The 17,695-nt window shown below is 47.7% G+C and overlaps 1 protein-coding gene across 3 annotated transcripts in view; it reads right to left on the bottom strand.

The window, feature by feature from the left end:
- The window catches only part of KIF26B (kinesin family member 26B), a 511,688-nt gene that overhangs the window by 122,105 nt on the left and 371,888 nt on the right, over window positions 1-17,695 (bottom strand). For all 3 annotated transcript variants that reach the window (XM_021064466.1, XM_021064467.1, XM_021064468.1), the window contains one exon: window positions 15,276-15,459. In XM_021064466.1, coding sequence (XP_020920125.1) covers window positions 15,276-15,459 — 184 coding nt within the window. The remainder of the gene's footprint in view (window positions 1-15,275; window positions 15,460-17,695) is intronic.

The following is a 17,695-nucleotide window of genomic DNA, read 5'->3' as shown; positions in this document are numbered from 1 at the left end:
GAACCCGCAACCTCATCGTTCCTAGTCAGATTTATTAACCACTGAGCCACGACGGGAACTCCAGATTTCTTTACATTTCAATTCGAGTACCATGAGCCTGTATACACGAAGGCTTTAAGAAAACACACACTAGCTCCATGTGCACACGGAATGATGAGTTGTTTTCCGTATGTAATCTGACAAGAATGCTGCCTCGCCTCCTGTCAGAGACCGGAGGGCATCTTCTAACCCTAAATCACCTAGACAGAAAATGCATTAACCAACCCTCTCCGCTCATCGCCTCTTCCCAAGCCCTGGTAAGGGTGACACGGGAGCTGAGGTCTTCAAGTGACAATATCCTGCCTTGCACATAAATGGGTCCCGCCCAAGCGTTATGTGGTTGTGCAAGTGAAGGGTGACTGAAATTACTCAACCAGAATATGCTGAGGTGGGGGCAGGCAAGACAGGGACACTGTGGGTGTCCTGTCCCTGTCCCTCTGTCCCTCTGACCTCTGATCCTCGGTGAAGGGACATTGATCCATGCCTACTGTGTGTTGGGAGGGCCAGGCCTGAGCGTGGTCAGAGGCAGTGCTGCCCTCAGAGAGTTCCCTCAAGAGTGAGTGTCTGAATATAAACGGTTTGCACGCCACCGTGATTCATTCATACGAACTAATGGCAGAGGAACGGCAGGTAGCACATCAAAGCGTTAAAAATGAAATAAAAGCACATCCTTCCCTGCCTGCTGTGCTATCAGTTGTCATCACAATGCAATATGAATACTTTAGGAATATTAGCGTGTACTCAGGAAAAGGGAATGGGGGAGAGAGCTCACCGGGAAGCCAATTATCTTGCACACACTTCAGCCTTCTCTGCCGTGATAAGCCAGAGTGATGATAATAATAACAGGTATTTTTAGTTCAAGTTGTCTACCTAAAGAATGACTTCTAACGCTTTCGAATGACAATGGGGGGATCCTTAAGGATAGAGACCGTCTTGCACTCGCCTGCGTATCCCCCAAAATAACTAGCGCAGAGCTGGTGCATAATCCATGCCACGTGCCTTCGGAACGCATCAGTGGACAGATGCATGCGTGGAGGATGACCGATAAACGGATGAAGGATGGAGTAGGCAAAAGCAGGAAAAAGAATCACCAAGTGATGATTCTGCTCGAAACGTTGATGTCTCTCCATGCAGGGAGTTGTATCTGCCGGCCCAAGGCTGAGCCTTTGGTGGGGGGAAGCAGTAAACACCAAGACCTCCCCTCCCACACACACAGACACAGACTAACAGGGAAGGAGATAAATCAATGAGACAATGCAAAGAAGCAAATGATTAAGGAGAAGACTCTGTACTAGGGGTAGTGACGTGGTCCCAAACAGCAGAGAAACGAGGGACCTGGCCTGGGAATAGACGTGGGATGCAGAGGAAAGGAGGCACTTAGCCAGATCTAAAAGAGGGATGGGTGTGGATACAGGGGATAGCCTGGGTCATTAGGAGAGGAAATCAAGAGCAGAAGCCAGCCGGGGCGGTGGCGTGATGGGTTCAGGGAGTGCTTTCTCTCCCAGCACCGTCTCCACAGACCACCGCTCAATCGATACTCCCAACATTCCTCCTTAAACGAAAGGAGAAATGCAAACATTTCTATTGTCACGGAGCCATGTTTTAGACACAGTTTTGCTTTGTTTTGCTGTTATTAGGGCTGCACCCGCGGCACAGGAAGTTCCCAGGCTAAGGGTCCAAAGCCAGGTACCCCCCCCCATCCCCCGCCTCCGGAGCAGCACCGCCTACACCGCTACACCGCGATGAGGACACTGTCTGTATCTGCAAACCCACAGCAACAACTGTTAGGCCGGAGCGGCTCTGGCCAGCTTGGGACAGAAGAGAGAGGCTTGAGACCGTGTAGTGAGTTTGGTTCTGGGGGTACTGATGGAGGAGCCACAGGGGGGCGGGGGGGCAGGCAAGACTCTATGAAAAAGCCTCTTGTGTTGCTGAGTGTGAGGGGCGATCAGGCAGCGTGGAACCAATCTGGAAGCTCCTAACACACCTACAGGCAGTGTGGAACCAATCTGTAAGCTCCTAACACACCTACAGGCAGCGTGGAACCAATCTGGAAGCTCCTAACACACCTTGCTTACCATCATTGTTAAGCAAGTTGTCATTGGCTCTTTTCTCCCTGAGCCTCAAACAGGAAGCCCGGAAGAGGTTATCTCTGTGGAATCTTGGGGTGGGGGATGGAATAGGGGGAAATCTTTTTCGCCTAAGTTATTTCCTTCAGCAGCTTGGCCACCTGTGCCACCCCACCTTTGCCCCTTGAGTTTCGGTAAAAGGACAGAGGGCTTTAGGAATGGCTGACCCCACGGCTGAGCTGAGGGGCCGAGTCAGTTCCTTCTGTCATCATGAACTTGATCGGTGCCTTGGTTGAAATATTTTGAGAAGACACTTGATCTTAGCCAAAAGGCCGAGAAGCGATACATCCTGGAAACATTCCACCATGTTGGTACCGGAAGGTTTTCAGTGAAAAGCAAAGTTTTAAAAACCCAATCAATAAAATAGTTCTTGCACTGTGTGGTCACGTACAGCTGTGAAAGGTTCAACATCGCAGGCTGCTATGTTTAGCACATTCTGCAGCATGGGGCTCAGAGGTGGGGGCGGGCAGACCAACAACCGCGGCTCTCTCATCTGCCCACTGCCGGCTCCTATCCCCCCTCTTTGTTTCCAAAATCCTTCTGATCATACAATGTATACTGGCCATCTCTTTGTGCCAGGCCCTGCTCTGAGTGTTTCACACGTATTAACTTGTTAAATGCTCATTACACGTCTGCTGGAGGGTCAGTTATAATCACCCCCGTTTTATACCCGAGGAAGCTGAAACAGATGTGGGGAGTCTGCCTGGGGTTCCCCATTTGGTGGATGGAGGAGCTGGGCTGCGGCCCGGTTCCGGACAGCTCCGTGATGCTGTCTCGGCACGCTTCACACGGAGCCACATGGCTTCAGAAAAGGCCCTGTAAGCAAATGTCCCTGGCTGTGGAACTGCGGCTGTGGTTGCAGGGTAGTAACCACTGGCGAGGCGGGGGCCGGCCATCCTCTGCTGCTGCCAGTGTCCTGCCCATCTCCTCTGCCCTCATCAGCCCGGAGAGCTTTGATGACATGTGCTGTCCCCCGTAGTGAAAGCTCTAAGGGTATGGATTGCCTCTTTTGGTTCTTGTTCCTCTGCAGTAAGCAAGCCAGCGAAAGTAATACTCAAAATGGTCTTTTAAAGGGCAAAACAAACCCTCAAATGGCTTAAATTCTGTGAGAAAAAAAAAATTGTACTTTAGCCCTATTCCAGAGTAGTGACAACTTCGAGTCAGAGCTGGGTTGGGACAGGACCCCAGCAGGTGACTTAACAGTGTCTAGACTATTGTGAGCCATGCGGGTGCTTCAGTCCCATTATAATTCTGTGTCTAGGGAGTTCTCATTGTGGCTTAATGGTTAACAAACCCAACTAGTGTCCATGAGGATGTGGGTTCCATCCCTGGCCTCGCTGGTAGGTTAAGGATCCAGTGTTGCCGTGGGCTGTGGTGTAGGTCACAGATGCAGCTCGGATCCTTTGTTGCTGTGGCTGTGGTGTAGGCTGGCAGCTGTAGCTCTGATTTGACCCCTAGCTTGGGAAGTTTCGTATGCTGAGAATGTGGGCCCAAAGAGACAAAAAAGAAAAAAAAAAAAGAAGAGATAGGAGGGCTGACTTGCATTCTCTTTGCTCTCTACCATATAAAGTACAGGCTGACTGTCTGCAAACCAGGAGAGCTCTCATCAGACACTAGACCTGCAGGAACCTTGACCCTGGGCTACTCAGCTTTCAGAATGGAGAGAATTTTTTGTTGTTTCAGCCACCCAGTCTATATGGTATTTTTTTTTTTTTGTCTTTTTGCCTTTTCTAGGGCCACTTCCTGTGGCATATGGAGGTTCCCAGGCTAGGGGTCCAATCAGAGCTGTAGCCACCAGCCTACGCCAGAACCACAGCAACTCGGGATCCGAGCCACATCTGTGACCTACACCACAGCTCATGGCAATGCCGGATCTTTAACCCACTGAGCAAGGCCAGGGATCAAACCAGCAACCTCATGGTTCCTCGTCAGATTTGTTAACCACTGCGCCACAACGGGAATTCCTGTATGGTATTTTTGTTATAGCCACCTGAACAGACTAAGACAGCATTACAAAACAGAGCTTAGATGAACTTGTAAAGCAAGAGGCTTTATTGCTTATATGCAAGATCATAGGAAGTCTTATGCTGTGGCTTGAGGAGCTAGAGGATTTTTAAATTAACTCTTATTATTTTTTTTATGGCCAGATCTGCCGCATTTGGGAGTTCCCCAGCCAGAGACTGAATCCAAACCTCAGCTGAGATCTGTATCGCAGCTGCGGTAACGCCAGATCCTTTTAACCCACTGTGCCCGGCACTGGGGATTGAACCGGTGCTTCTGCAGGGACCCAAGCTGCTGCAGTCAGGTTCTTAACCCACTGCACCACAGGCGGAACTCTGAGGGTTTTTATTGCAGAAACCATTTAACATTCTAAAGCAAAAATATGTTTTGCTTTTAAGAATGTATCAGAATGATTTTCCTCCTTCCTAATGATACATTTTAGTTCAATGAAGCATTAGAAAGAAATTTCAAATGTTTTGTTAACGCTAGTCCATGAGTAGGCAAGAACAGATTTCCGCACTCGGAGGCACAAAGGACAACTTTCTAATTAACTCAGCAGTTTGGACACACCATTTTTTTTTTTTATGAAACATTACTATTACTCCCATTTTAATGGGATAATTATAGCAAATCATGATTAACTTTTCTTTCAGCTGTTCGCAAGAGAAAAGACATAGAAAGATAAGATGTTAGAAATGTCAGCTTAAAATATACCTACTATTCCCAGACCCTTAATATCAGTGAATTGTCTCCTGTGCTGAGCCTGACTACAATGGGGTTTTTGGACAAAGAATGATCAAAAGCCCTAGCCAGGCATTATAATCCATCTTGTTGCCCTTTATTTAATTGAAAAAGTGGCATTTATTCCAGAGAGCATCCCCGCATTCTGTGTCCTGTTTCCATTCCCTTAGGCAGGATGCTAATTAGGGATTACAGGTAGTCCAGGGGCCTCACACCTGTCCTCCAATTATGGTAGAGGATGACAGCCTTGAAGAAACCCCCTTCGAAAAATCACCTTCCATCTCCTACACAAGTGTGTGCGTGTGTGCACACTCACACCTAGCATCTCCGCTTAATATCTCAAAAAAAATAGAGTCGTAGATTTGAAGCTGAAAGTCATAAAATGGGGGAGAAAGCTGAAGAAACACTCGCTCAAATTCTGCCTCACAGTCTTTCATACTCTTTCACTCCCAAAACTTAAACCTTGTCTTCTCCTCCATAAATGAATTGACAAGGCACTTCATCTTTTTTCTTTTTCTTTTTTAGGGCTGCATCCATGGCATATGGAGGTTCCCAGGCTAGGGATCAGATTGGGCTACAGCTGGGCTACACAGCCACAGCAATTCAGGATCCGAGCCGCGTCTGCAACCTACACCACAGCTCACGCAACGCGGGATCCTTAACCCACTGGGGGAGGCCAGGGATGGAACCTGTGTTCTCATGGATCCTTGTCAGGTTTGCTAACCGCTGAGTCATGAAGGGAACTCAAGGCACATCATCTTGTTGAGACTCAACCTCTCCATATGCAAAATGGGAGGACTGGACAAGATGTTCTTCTGGAAAATTCCTCAGCGAGGGATGCTGAGGATGTTTGCTCACTGCCGGGGTGCCAACACTAGGCAGCATCTTCTCCCTCATGTCATCATCCCAGGGCAACTCACGTGCTGAGGAGGAAACGGGGCCAAGGACCCTAGGTCTTGTCATTGAGATGTTCTCGGTGTTTCTGCCTCATGATAACATTTCCATCATGCAGGATGGATCCTACATGGTGCCGAACGCCCAGTTAGGCTGTCACAAGTATTAAATAGAATTATATTAAAATACTCAACATTTTTTGAGTGTCTTTTATGTAAGCTGGCACTGAAAGGGTACAAAGATGAAAAGACTGCGATTGCCTTTTCTCAATAATTTTACAATCCAGTGAAAGAAACAGAAAAGGATATTTCACCAGAAATGTAAGAAACTGAACGCTGGCTTGCTCCTACATATTTCTTGTGCAGTGTAGCTGTAGACGACAGTGTCGGGAGGGCTTCATGTCCCTGAAGGTTTTTAGAACACCCAGGAGACACCACAAGGTTTTCGGAAGACCCAGCTGCTCACCTAGTGCAGGTGGCGGAAGTTCAGGGAATCGGAAACTCCACGAAGAAAATGGAGGTAAAATTCTCTTCCTCTTCCTGTCCTCTGAAAGCTACAATAATGGACCTGGGATATGGGTTGACAGGGAACTCCAGGCTGCAGGACCAAACTTTCTCCCTGCTTTTCCGGGAGTCCTTTCCTACATTTTGCAAAGAACGCCAGGAAACGGGTATTCAATACACAGCAACGCGCCCTGCGATCGGAAATCAGCCGTAATTACACTGACATGTACTGCTTACCCTTCTCATTCTCCACCTAATAATGAAGCAACAGAACATGATATCCGTGCAACTTGATCAGCTGTATTAAAGGCAGTCATACTGACGTCGCAACGAAGAACAAACATGGTGTGGCTTCCTTTTACACAGGTTCTACCGCGTTTCTGTCCCGTGGCGTTGAAAAAAAGAACGTCTTCCTAATACTTCCCTTTCTTTGCAAGAATGAAAACTGCTGAACTCAAGAGAGGCCTGGCAGCGGGTGTAGAAAACCCTCTCCATCTCTGAGCCACTCCCAAAGCCCAGCAGCAGCCCTTCTAGTAGCAACTCAGGCAATGCCGGAGCCCTGGTTTCCTGGGGCGCAGCAGCACACTGCGCATGTGCGGCAGAGAGGGTGGGCTCTAGGACAGGTGCAGGCACCACCGCATCCACCGGGCAAAAGAAACCTTGCAGATTAATGCGTTAGAACATTTTCCCCAAGTCTCCTGTCTCTGGGGATACAGGCTGGTGCAAGGGTCTAAATAAGAAAGAAAGGAAGGAGGCAAAAAAACCAAACAATAGGCACTGAACCGACTCCACCAAAACCAACTGAGCACGGAAAAGAACTGTCATTAAGGAGTGGAAGGTCACAGGGACTTATTTCCCAGAAGAGCTAACAATTCAATTTACAAAGCTAGCAGGCCAGCTATCCAGATGAACGTGTTATGTATTATTTACACAGTCTTTTTCTCTGCACCCCCTCCAGGCACACCAAAATAGCTCACTTTCGACTCTCTGGAAGGTGAGTAGTGGGATCCAGGATTTTCCATCACATTTGAATACTTGAAATGAATGTGAAAGGCTGACTCAGACCGTTCCTCTTCTCTCTGGTAAAGCTTCAGGATGAGGAATGGTAGAAATGATAATGAGGACTGTGATGATTTGCATATGATTTAAATAACCTGGACCTTGGTGGACTGGAAGGCATGAAATTTTCTCCTTGATATGACCTGGCATCACTTCCTGAACAGGAAAGAGCTACTTCAGCCATTTCTGCTTGTTGAATAAATGAATAAGAGCCACATTCTTCTCTTTGAAAAACTCTTATTTTCATCTAATTTTTCTTACTGGGTTCCTTTTTTTTGGAATCGGAACATAAATTGAAGAGGAATCTTGGCTTCTTCTTCCAGCCAAGGATAATTGAATGACTTCTGCTTTCAAAAGTTAATAAATCTGTAAAGGGAATCTACTGAAAAGTACACATGGTTTGATTATTTTTTCTCTGATTTTAGTTTACACACCAAATAAGGGAATGGTTACATTTAAGCTAAATCTGGACAAAACAGGACCTGGTGACATAAGCCAAGTAGTGAGTATGTGTGTGTGTGTGAGAGAGAGAGAGAGAGAGAGAGAAATAGAGACGTTAGAGAATATATGCGTTATGGTGTAATAGAGGTCAAAATATGAAGTTACCAGGTTTGAAAAGTAGTGCTTTTCAAAATAAGAGGCTTATAACTTAAAATCGAGGACTGCGAACAAGAGAGAATAATAATGGCTGCAGCTTTTATTGCATAAGAAAGATAATCTGGCCCGAGAAGCAAGTCTGTTTCTGAATCTCAACTCTGAGGACTCCATGGAGTCAGGCGCCCTGAGGCTGCACGGTCCAGGGAGGACAAATCCCAGTGAAGCACCTCGGAAATGCACAGATGGAAGGGCACGAGGGGCCAGGGGGATCCAGCATGACAGCTACGCGCAGCCCTTCCTCTACCCAGACTAGGCTGAGCGGGATCCCCAGGAGCAGGAAACTGCGTTTGCAGGTCTGGAGTGGCGGCGGAGGCTGAACGCCAGGCAGGCATTTTCACGGGAGCCTAGAGTTCAAGGCGATCAGGAGGTACAGCGTCCCCTCCTTTGCAGGCACGTAGCCCAGCGCAGCCAACCGGCTTCTGAGCATTTGTCCCCAGCAGTGGCACTTACTGCAGCCCCCGGGACACAGTGTGTCTACAGACACTCACAGAGTGGATCAAGTATGACAAGCCCTCCTCAGTCTGTCTCCAGCTCGGTTTTCCACAATTCCTCGTGTTTCTTTCATCCAATGTTTATGACCTTTTCAAACTCTAAAGAGTCTGTTCTCGGGTGGCTAGCCCCCACCTCTCCACCTCTAAGCATTTTCTATAAAATTCCCAAAACCCGTTTGGGAGAACAAAGGCTGAGTCTTGACGATGCCATCCTTTGGAGACATTCCTGGAGATTATGAAGGCGGAGAAGGCTCCCTTTCCTTTCCTGCTTTGTGTATGTCCCTCCAGGAATTCTTCCGGGAAGAGGAGAATTAACCAGGCAGATTGTCATCATCACCAACATGACTGTCGCCAGTCCTGTTCTCACCTTTAAAAGCATTTATGCCCCCGTGACGGGGCTGCAGCGCCATACACTGAGCGAGTTAACCAGATAATACGCTTTGCTCTAGAAGCTTGTAATCCGACACTAAGAGCGCTGACATTAATCTGTGACACGCTAACAAATGAACCTTAAACACGGATATTAATTAATTGTGCAAACAAATTTCATGAAGCGCCTTTACCGATTCAGGAGAGGGAACCATTTTCAAACAGATTAGAAGCATCGTTTACATAAAGCCAGACCCAGGAAATAGAAACAGGAACTAAGCTGCTTTGATCCACTCATCATCTTTATCTATTCATTAAGAAAGTCTCTACACGACTCACTTGGTAGTATAGTTGCTTTAGATACCTTAAAAGTTAGAAGTACTTTAAGTCCGTGATTCCAACTGTTCCTGAAGTCAGATCGTCCTTCTTCCTGGCACAAGGTGGTGAGATGCCCGAGACCGAGGGTTATGAAGATGAGGTTGTATATGCTGTGGGGCTGGCATTCTGTCTGTCTGTCCATCATGGCAAGACTAGTGGCCAGCCCAGGGCGCTAGCATTTTCCACACATGGAAAATGCTCAATAAATATCTGCTGTGAGCTGAGTACTGCCCCAGGTGCTAGGGAGTCTGAGCTATTTCCTGTGTTGTGTGTGTGCTGTTTCAGCTCCAAGTCTCCCGAAGTGTCCTCAGGTTCTCCCAGCACTGTGGCCTCCAGAAAAGCTTCTGCCTCAACAAGTGCCCAGTGGCCAGCAAGGACTCTGGGTTGGGGGAGGGGGTGGGAGGAGGGCAGAGAGTTCCTGCTGGAAACAAGTGGAAGGGGAAGGGGTGGACGGATGAGTGAAGAGCCCCTGACCCGCTGTGTGTCCACCCGGGCCTGTCACTGCCCTTTCCCTCCCAACCATGGCTCTGAAAACAGAAGCGTGTCCTTCTCCACTGGATGAAGGTGACTTGTCCCCAGTTTAATTTTCTACCATATGGCCCCATTACATTCGTGTCTCCATTCATGTTTGTTTGTTTGTTTTGGCTTTTTATGGCTGCATATGTGGCATATGGAAGTTCCCAGGCTAGAGGTCAAATCATAAGTGCAGCTGCCAGTCACAGCCACAGCCACAGCCATGCCAGATCCGAGTCTGTGATCTATGCTGCAGCTCATAGCATCACTAGATCCTTAACCACTGAACGGGGCCAGGGATCGAACCCCCATCGTCATGGATGTTAGTTGGGTTCCTAACCTGCTGAGCCACAACGGGAACTTCTCCATTCAAACTTTTAAAGGTCAGGTATTTCTAATGGCAGCCCGGCGAGATGATATAGAGAATAAAACAATTCTGACCTCCAGGCTCGACTCAGGAGGCACTGGAAAATCTCTTATTCTCTCTCTCTGGGCCCCAGTTTCCTTGTCTACCAATGAGAGAGTAGCTCTAAACAAACCCACAGAAGCCAGTCCACGGGTCCGAGGAATTCCGTGGGTGGTTGAGGATGAGAGGTGGGGTTGGGCTGGGCTGGAGTTGCTCCCCAGCCCCTCCTGGGGAGGCCCCAGCTCAGGTTACATAATGAAGATGCTTTTGGCAATTCAGTTAAGGATTTCTACTTCAAACGAATGATTTCTATATAGCAAACTCTTTCTGTTCTATATCAGACTCCACCGTGGTTCTTTAAGACGGTAGCATGGAAATGATGCAACCGAGACAAATTGATGGGGATTTTTCCACATGAGTAAGAACTGCAGTTCCCCCTGATGGTATCGGGGTGGGGAAACGCGAGACTGGGAAATGGGCCTCCACTAAGTTCAAGCCCTTGGCGCCCCCGTGGCAGAAACAAGGCCTTCTCCCTTCTTGCATTCTGTGAAGGGGGTGGGGTGGGGAGGTGCTTATGGATTTGTTTCCATCACATGACAATGACGTTTTCCAGTAAAAGTAAATGATTACACTGCCTTGCAGACAGCACACTCCCTCCCACTATCACTTCCCCTCCACTGGGGCCCCCACCCCCATGCTCAGCAGGACAGCGGCCACGGGGCCACTGGCCAGGCAGAAGTCACACCTTGGTCACCTTGACACTCAGCCTGGTGACCCCACTTCCACGGACAAACTCAGGGCTTCCTAGCTGGCGGATGTCACGCCTTCTCTCTCCTTCAAAGGAGCACATGGGATGGCAAATGAGTCAGAGGGATAGTCTTTTCCATTAAAAAACAAATAAGCATATGATGGGCCAGCTTTAGTTTACAAGTGATTATAATATTAATTGTAGTTAAACCTGGTCTTACACGGCTTCTCTCATTTATAATTAAATTTCCATCTGACCACTTCATACAGTACATCATGAAATCGAGATTGGACCAGGGCCCTCCAGATAATTCTGGTGCACGTCCATCCTCAGCTTGGATCATCCTGGCTGGTAACATTCTTTCTGCTGGTTCAGCCCCTGCCTGGTGCCCTGATCCCCTTGTCTCCGAATTCCAGGGCAGGGGAGTCGGGATGGGGTAAGGAGAGGACAGAAGGCCCTAGGCTTGGGGCCCAGGCCCATGTGAGGATGTATTTGCACTGACCCTTGGAGGAGCCACAGACGAGGCCACCGTTATGCAGGAAGATGCAGGAAGACATTTCTTATGTGGTGCATTTCGAGGTGTCATGTATGTTGGGCTTCAAGGCCCCTTCAAGGAGCTAGAACTCAAAGCCTCTGGCCAAGACAAGAATGACCAGACCCGGATCATCACCCCGCCCATCTCATTGTAATGCCCCTCCCCTACCTTGAGCAACCTGGCCCACTCCTTCCTGCCCCTACCAGGAAAGGTAAGCAGCCCACTCCTCCCCCACCCATGGGGACTTATAAGCCCCCAACCAACCAGCAAGTGTATCCTAAGACTCCTCTTTCCCCAACCCATCAGCATGTTGGCAGGTGTATCACGAGACCTTCCTTCTCCCTCGGCTATAAAAACAGACATGACCACGAGCTCACCATGGGCTCTCCCTGATAGTCAGGAAATCATCCTGCTATGCTTGCAGCATCTCTCATCTCAATAAACCCTACTTTCCCTCCACCTTGCCATGCTCAAAAACCTCTTCTTTCTTTTCACCGGACACAAGTCCAGAAATTCTTCTTCCAGCCCGCGCATGCACAGACCACGACAAATTATGTGGTGCCCCAGGTTGGCTAGAGTCTGGTACCTCTTTAGAATGATGTCATTTAAATATTGGTCCCCATGTACTCAGAAGAGAAGTAGAGTGTCACTCAGAGCAGGAGAAGCGAAGGAGGCTGCCGTGGTGCTTCGACATCACTTTGTCCCTGATGGTTTAGCTCTGGCCCCGAAGTTCCAAACTCCTCTTAACTAAACCAAAGTCCATGGACCCTCAAAAATGTTTCAGAAGGTAAATTTTATGTTATGTATATCTGACTGAAATTTAAAAACTTAAATATTTTTTAAAAGCCCCGCCATTACTCGGACCCACCTCCTAAGAAAGCAGCTTATCAAGCATCCTTGATGACACAGTGTGGCTCATGGTGGTACCTTGGCCCTTCCGCACCAGCTCCCTCCACGTGCATCCTGCTCGCTTGGTTTGCTCCATCACCTTCCTTGGCCAGTGATGCTACAGCAGCCCTCGAAGGTTAAGCCCAGGCTGCTGCTCTGGTGCCTGGTTTCCTACTTTACCTCCGGGCCTGGGAAACCCAGCGCAACGCCATGGAAAATTCCAGGACAGGATGCTTTCCATTAGAATAAGCGTTGCTCTATTCAACAGAACCCAACAATGTAAACACTGTCAGAAAGAGTAACTTAGCGAGCTAGTGGGTGGTGAAACCAGGGGTGGGAGAGTCTAGGAGGAGCTGGGAGAAATCCAGAAAGGAGAAAAGCAGTAAGGAAGAAGGGCAGGGGGTCCAGGGTCACCTCCAGAAGGACCACCAGTCAGGCCACTGAAGACCAGGCACCTGAAATAACCATCTCGAGGGTCAAGGGAAAGGGAATCAGTGACCCATGTGAGTGAAATCTTAGTCCATTCCCTTCAGCAAGACGTGCACCCTCCTGAAACAAGGCACGTTAAGTTGGCAACCAGGTTCTGGCAAAGTCCCGCGTACCATCCTACTTCTGATGAAAGTAAAAAGAAAGAAAACAGCTGCCTCTTTTTCGCTAAATGTTTTTTTATAAGTCCCAGTTTATTTACTCATTGAAGAGTAAACCATACGTTACCTCACCCAGATGTTTATCTCAGAAGAGTTAAGAGATGATATTTTATTTATTTATTTATTTTTGTCTTTTTGCCATTTCTAGGGCCGCTCCCATGGCATATGGAGGTTCCCAGGCTAGGGGCTGAATCCGAGCTGTAGCCGCCGGCCTACACCACAGCCATAGCAACGCGGGATCCAATCAGCTTCGCAACCCACACCATAGCTCACAGCAATGCCAGATCCTTAACCCATGAGCGAGGCCTGGGATCAAACCCGCCACCTCATGGTTCCTAGTCGGATTCGTTAACTCCTGGGCCACGACAGGAACTCCAAGAGATGATATTTTAAAACGAGGTGATCCCAAGCACAGCTGAGCCGTGTCTCGTGGTGGTGTTCCTACATCTCAGCATAAGGCTGCTCAAGTCTTCCCGGGTCTTTGTAACAATTCAAACTACAGGGAACTATAGCCAATCTCTTGGGACAGAACATGACAAGAAAAATGTATATGCATATACACATGCATGTATATACATATAAACATATATATGTGTGCACGTGTGTGGCTGGGTAACTTTGCTATACAGAAAGAATTGATACAACATTGTAAATCAATATACTCAAAATTTTTTGAATGTAAAAAAATTGCATTTCTCAAATCAAAACTATGATGAGGTACCCCTTCACAGAGGCCAGACTGGTCATCATTGAAAAGTCTACAAATGGAGTTCCCGTTGTGGCGCAGCAGAAACAAATCCAACTACTAACCATGAGGTTTCAGGTTCAATCCCTGGCCTCATTCAGTGGGTTAAGGATCCGGCGTTGCTGTGAGCTATGGTGTAGGTCACAAATGCGGCTTGGATCCTGTGTTTCTGTGGCTGTTGTGTAGACTGGCAACTGTAGCTCTGATTCAACCCTAGCCTGGGAACCTCCATATGCCACAGGAGTAGCCCTAAAAGTCAGGGGAAAAAAGTCTACGAATAATAAATGTTGGAGAGGGTGTGGAGAAAAGGGGACCTTGTGTGTTGTTGGTGGGAATGTCAACTGGCACAGCCATTGTGGAAAACAATATGGAAGTTCTTCACAAGAAAAGTAGAACTACCACATGATACAGCAATCCTACTCCTGGGCATATATCCAGACACGATGATTTGCAAAGATACATGCTTCCCAGTGTTCACAGCAGCATTACATACAATTGCTAAGTCATGGAAACAACCTAAACATCCATCAAGAGATGAATGGATACAGAATGGATGAATGGATATATGTGTATATATACTGGACTATTAGTCACAGAAAGAATGAAATAATGCCATTTGCAACAACATGAATTGACCTAGAAATTATCATACGAAGCCAAGTAAGTCAGAAAGAGAAAGACAAATACAAATACCATATGAGATTACTTATACGTGGAATCTAAAATATGGCACCAATGAGCTAGATGAACAGAACAGAAACAGACTCGCAGACACAGAGAGCAGACTTGTGGCAGCCACAGGGGAGGTGGAATCGGGGAGGGGAGGACTGGGAGCTTGGGATTAGCAGATGCAAACTATTATACAGAGAATGGACAAACAACAAGGCCCTACTGTGGAGCACAGGGAACTATATTCAATATCCTGTGATAAACCACAATGGAAAAAAGTCACTTTGCTGAACGGGAGAAAAGTATACCACGTTATAAATCAGCAATAACTGAATAACTTTTTTTTTTTTTTTTGTCTTATAGGGCCACATCTGCAGCAGTGGAGGTTCCCAGGCTAGGGGTCGAATCAGAGCTGCAGCTGCCAGTCTACCGCACAGCCAACGCAACACGGGATCCGAGGCACATCTGCCACCTACACTATAGCTCACGGCAACGCCAGATCCCTCACCCATTGAGCGAGGCCAGGGATGGAACCTGCATCCTCATGGATATTAGTCAGGCTCATTACCACTGTATTTGGGGGTCTTTTCTTGAATTAATCACCGTTCTATCAAAGAATACAAGGCTATTTTTTTTTCCTGCCCAAATCAAAACACATCTCCAATAATTGGAATATTTTCATTTACGACTTAGTACATGTAACCAAAGACAATTTTACGGTACTTCCAACCAAATGCATTTCATTTTATCTCCTTCTCTCCCTTATCACCTTCTTGTTTTACCAAACAGACCGAGACCGTGTTCTCTTCCTCGCCTTGACGTGGAACCCCCACCCCCAGGCAGCACGCAGCCAGCCAGGTGCCTACCTTGCCCAGGCCTGGGGTGTCCTTCACCTTGTTGACAGCCCTCAACAGGCAGGGTGGGGCCGGGGGAGGGGACATCTGCAGAATCCCGCTGAAGCTGGTGGCGAAGAGCGGTGGCTCGGCGACAGAAGCAGTGGAAGGTCGGTGTTTCTTCTTTTTGGAGGATAGATTTAACTTCTGGGCAGCTCTGGAGGGAAAAGTTCAGAAAAGTACAATAAAGGAAAATGTATGGTATGATCCCATATGCCAGGGTCAGATATGTTCTTTCTCTCTTTTTTTGTTTCTTTTGAGGGCCACATGTGGCATATGGTTCCTGGGCTAGGGGGTCAAATCCGAGCTACAGGTGCTGGCCTACGCCACAGCCACAGAAACACCAGATCCGAGCCTTATCTACAACCCACACCACAGCTTATGGCAATGCTGGACCCTTAACCCATTGAGTGAGCCCAGGGATCAAATGGCATCCTCATGGACACTATGTTAGGTTCTTAACCCACTGAGCCACAAAGGGAACTCCCATGTTCTTTCTCTTAAAGAACCCCCTGGTACTTATTGCCCCTAAACAGTTCCCTCTTCTTCCTCCCAGTGCCTGGTGGTAGCCCCAGACTGCAACAGAGGGAAGTCAGGGAGCTGCCCAAGGACACAGCAAAGCCACAACCCTGCCTGCTTCCGCAACCACGATTTACAAAGAATTGTTTGTTATCCACAGAAACTCAGCTAAAGCATGAATAAAGCCGGTCACCTCTGGAGATAAACAGCACCTATTAGGTTAGTCAGTCCATAACTTCTCTGGATTTAACGCAACTACGTGAGACTTGATGAGTTTTGTTTTGTTTTTTTTGAGAAACACTAACACCTTGTAAAATCCAAACCAGTCTGAGGAACAACCACATGGTGACTGCTCCAGGCAGGCAATGTACATGGCTGTGGAAGAAAAACATATACCCCAGGGCAGTGGGGAAATAGAAAGTCAAGCTGTTTTAGAAACCTAACACCCAATCTGAATTAATTCCAGCCAAGATGTAGGGTGCTGAGACCAGGGGCTGCTCATACGGAAAACAGGCTCTTGTGAAGGTTGGTCTTTCACTACAAAGTGCAATTCATGGGCAAGTGCAAGGGTGACAGAGTTAGAACCAATGAAGGCAGCAGAGGAGGCAAATAGGAACAGGTGGGGGAGGGTGCCAGCATCCTTAATGTCATTGTTTTTCACATCACATCTTCCATCTTTCAAATGTCTGCAACACCTAGAACACGATCATCTGATCATCTTATCATAGCACATCGGGGCGGCTGAGGCAAACGACCCTGTCCTTGCTTCTGAATTCGTTCTTGGTGTTTTCAAATGAGACTCTTGTTCTAAGAATTTCAGTCTCCTTATTAGTAAACCTTTTAGCTGCTGCTTAAAACAAATGGGCTACCATGCCCTTATTTTACAGATCAAAACCTTATAATCCATGCTGCGTCCTTACCAATTGCAGAACGGTCACAAGCAGCAAGACAGGTCAAAAAGATGAAACCAGCATTGTTGGCCCCTCGCCCTTCCCCTTGCCTTCCATCTTAATATCTGAATCTTCTAAGATCTGGACTGGTTAGTTTTAATTTGGTATCAGTCATTCCTAAGCTTCTGAGAAATCCCTGAGCTGCAAAATGGCCAGTGCACAAATACAGCAAATAGAATTACCCCTTCAGAACTTATTTTTTTCTTAGCTGTAAAACTGAACATCTATTTCACAAGAGTGAAATACAGAGGAATGTGGTACAGGAGGCATAACGGAGACTGATGGAAGGAGACTGCAACAGTCCCAACGTCATGTGTCAAACCTCGGGAACCCTATAGTGACTCTACTATAGTCTGATGAAAAATGAAGTGCACTAGAAGGAGAAGTCCACAATACTTTCTTTTTTCTTTTTAGGGCCCACCAGGGCATAAGGAAGTTCCCAGGCTAGGGGTCTAATCAGAGCTGTAGCTGCCAGCCTACACCACAGCTCACGGCAAGGCCGGATCCTTAATCCCCTGAGCAAGACCAGGGATCGAATCTGCGTCCCCAGGTGACTAGTCAGATTGTTTCTGCGGAGCCACCAAGGAACGCCCACAATGCTTTCTTTTTTCAATCAGCAAAAAGAAAAAACTAGGAGTCTTTTTCCTTGTGCTCTCATGGCCACTCTTGCAGATGTTTTCCCTCTAAAATTACAGGTGAAGTGGGATTGTTCAGTGACTGGTCGGCTGCAGCTCTTGGTAGTTCCCAGGTCTCTTCAAGTCGCCCCTGAACAAGTGGTGAATCACCCAGAGCTGTGTGTCCACATCCCAGGCTTCCCACCCTCCCCCGCCCCTCTGCCCAGCGATCCCGTACTGCTTGCAGGCCAGGCTGCCTGAGACAAAGGGAGTCAGGAAGGAGCGGAGGGCGGGGGTCTGCTAGGAGCTG

Source organism: Sus scrofa, chromosome 10 (genome assembly GCF_000003025.6).
Source record: "Sus scrofa isolate TJ Tabasco breed Duroc chromosome 10, Sscrofa11.1, whole genome shotgun sequence".
NCBI lineage: Eukaryota > Metazoa > Chordata > Mammalia > Artiodactyla > Suidae > Sus > Sus scrofa.
This window is presented reverse-complemented; position numbering and strand designations above follow the sequence as displayed.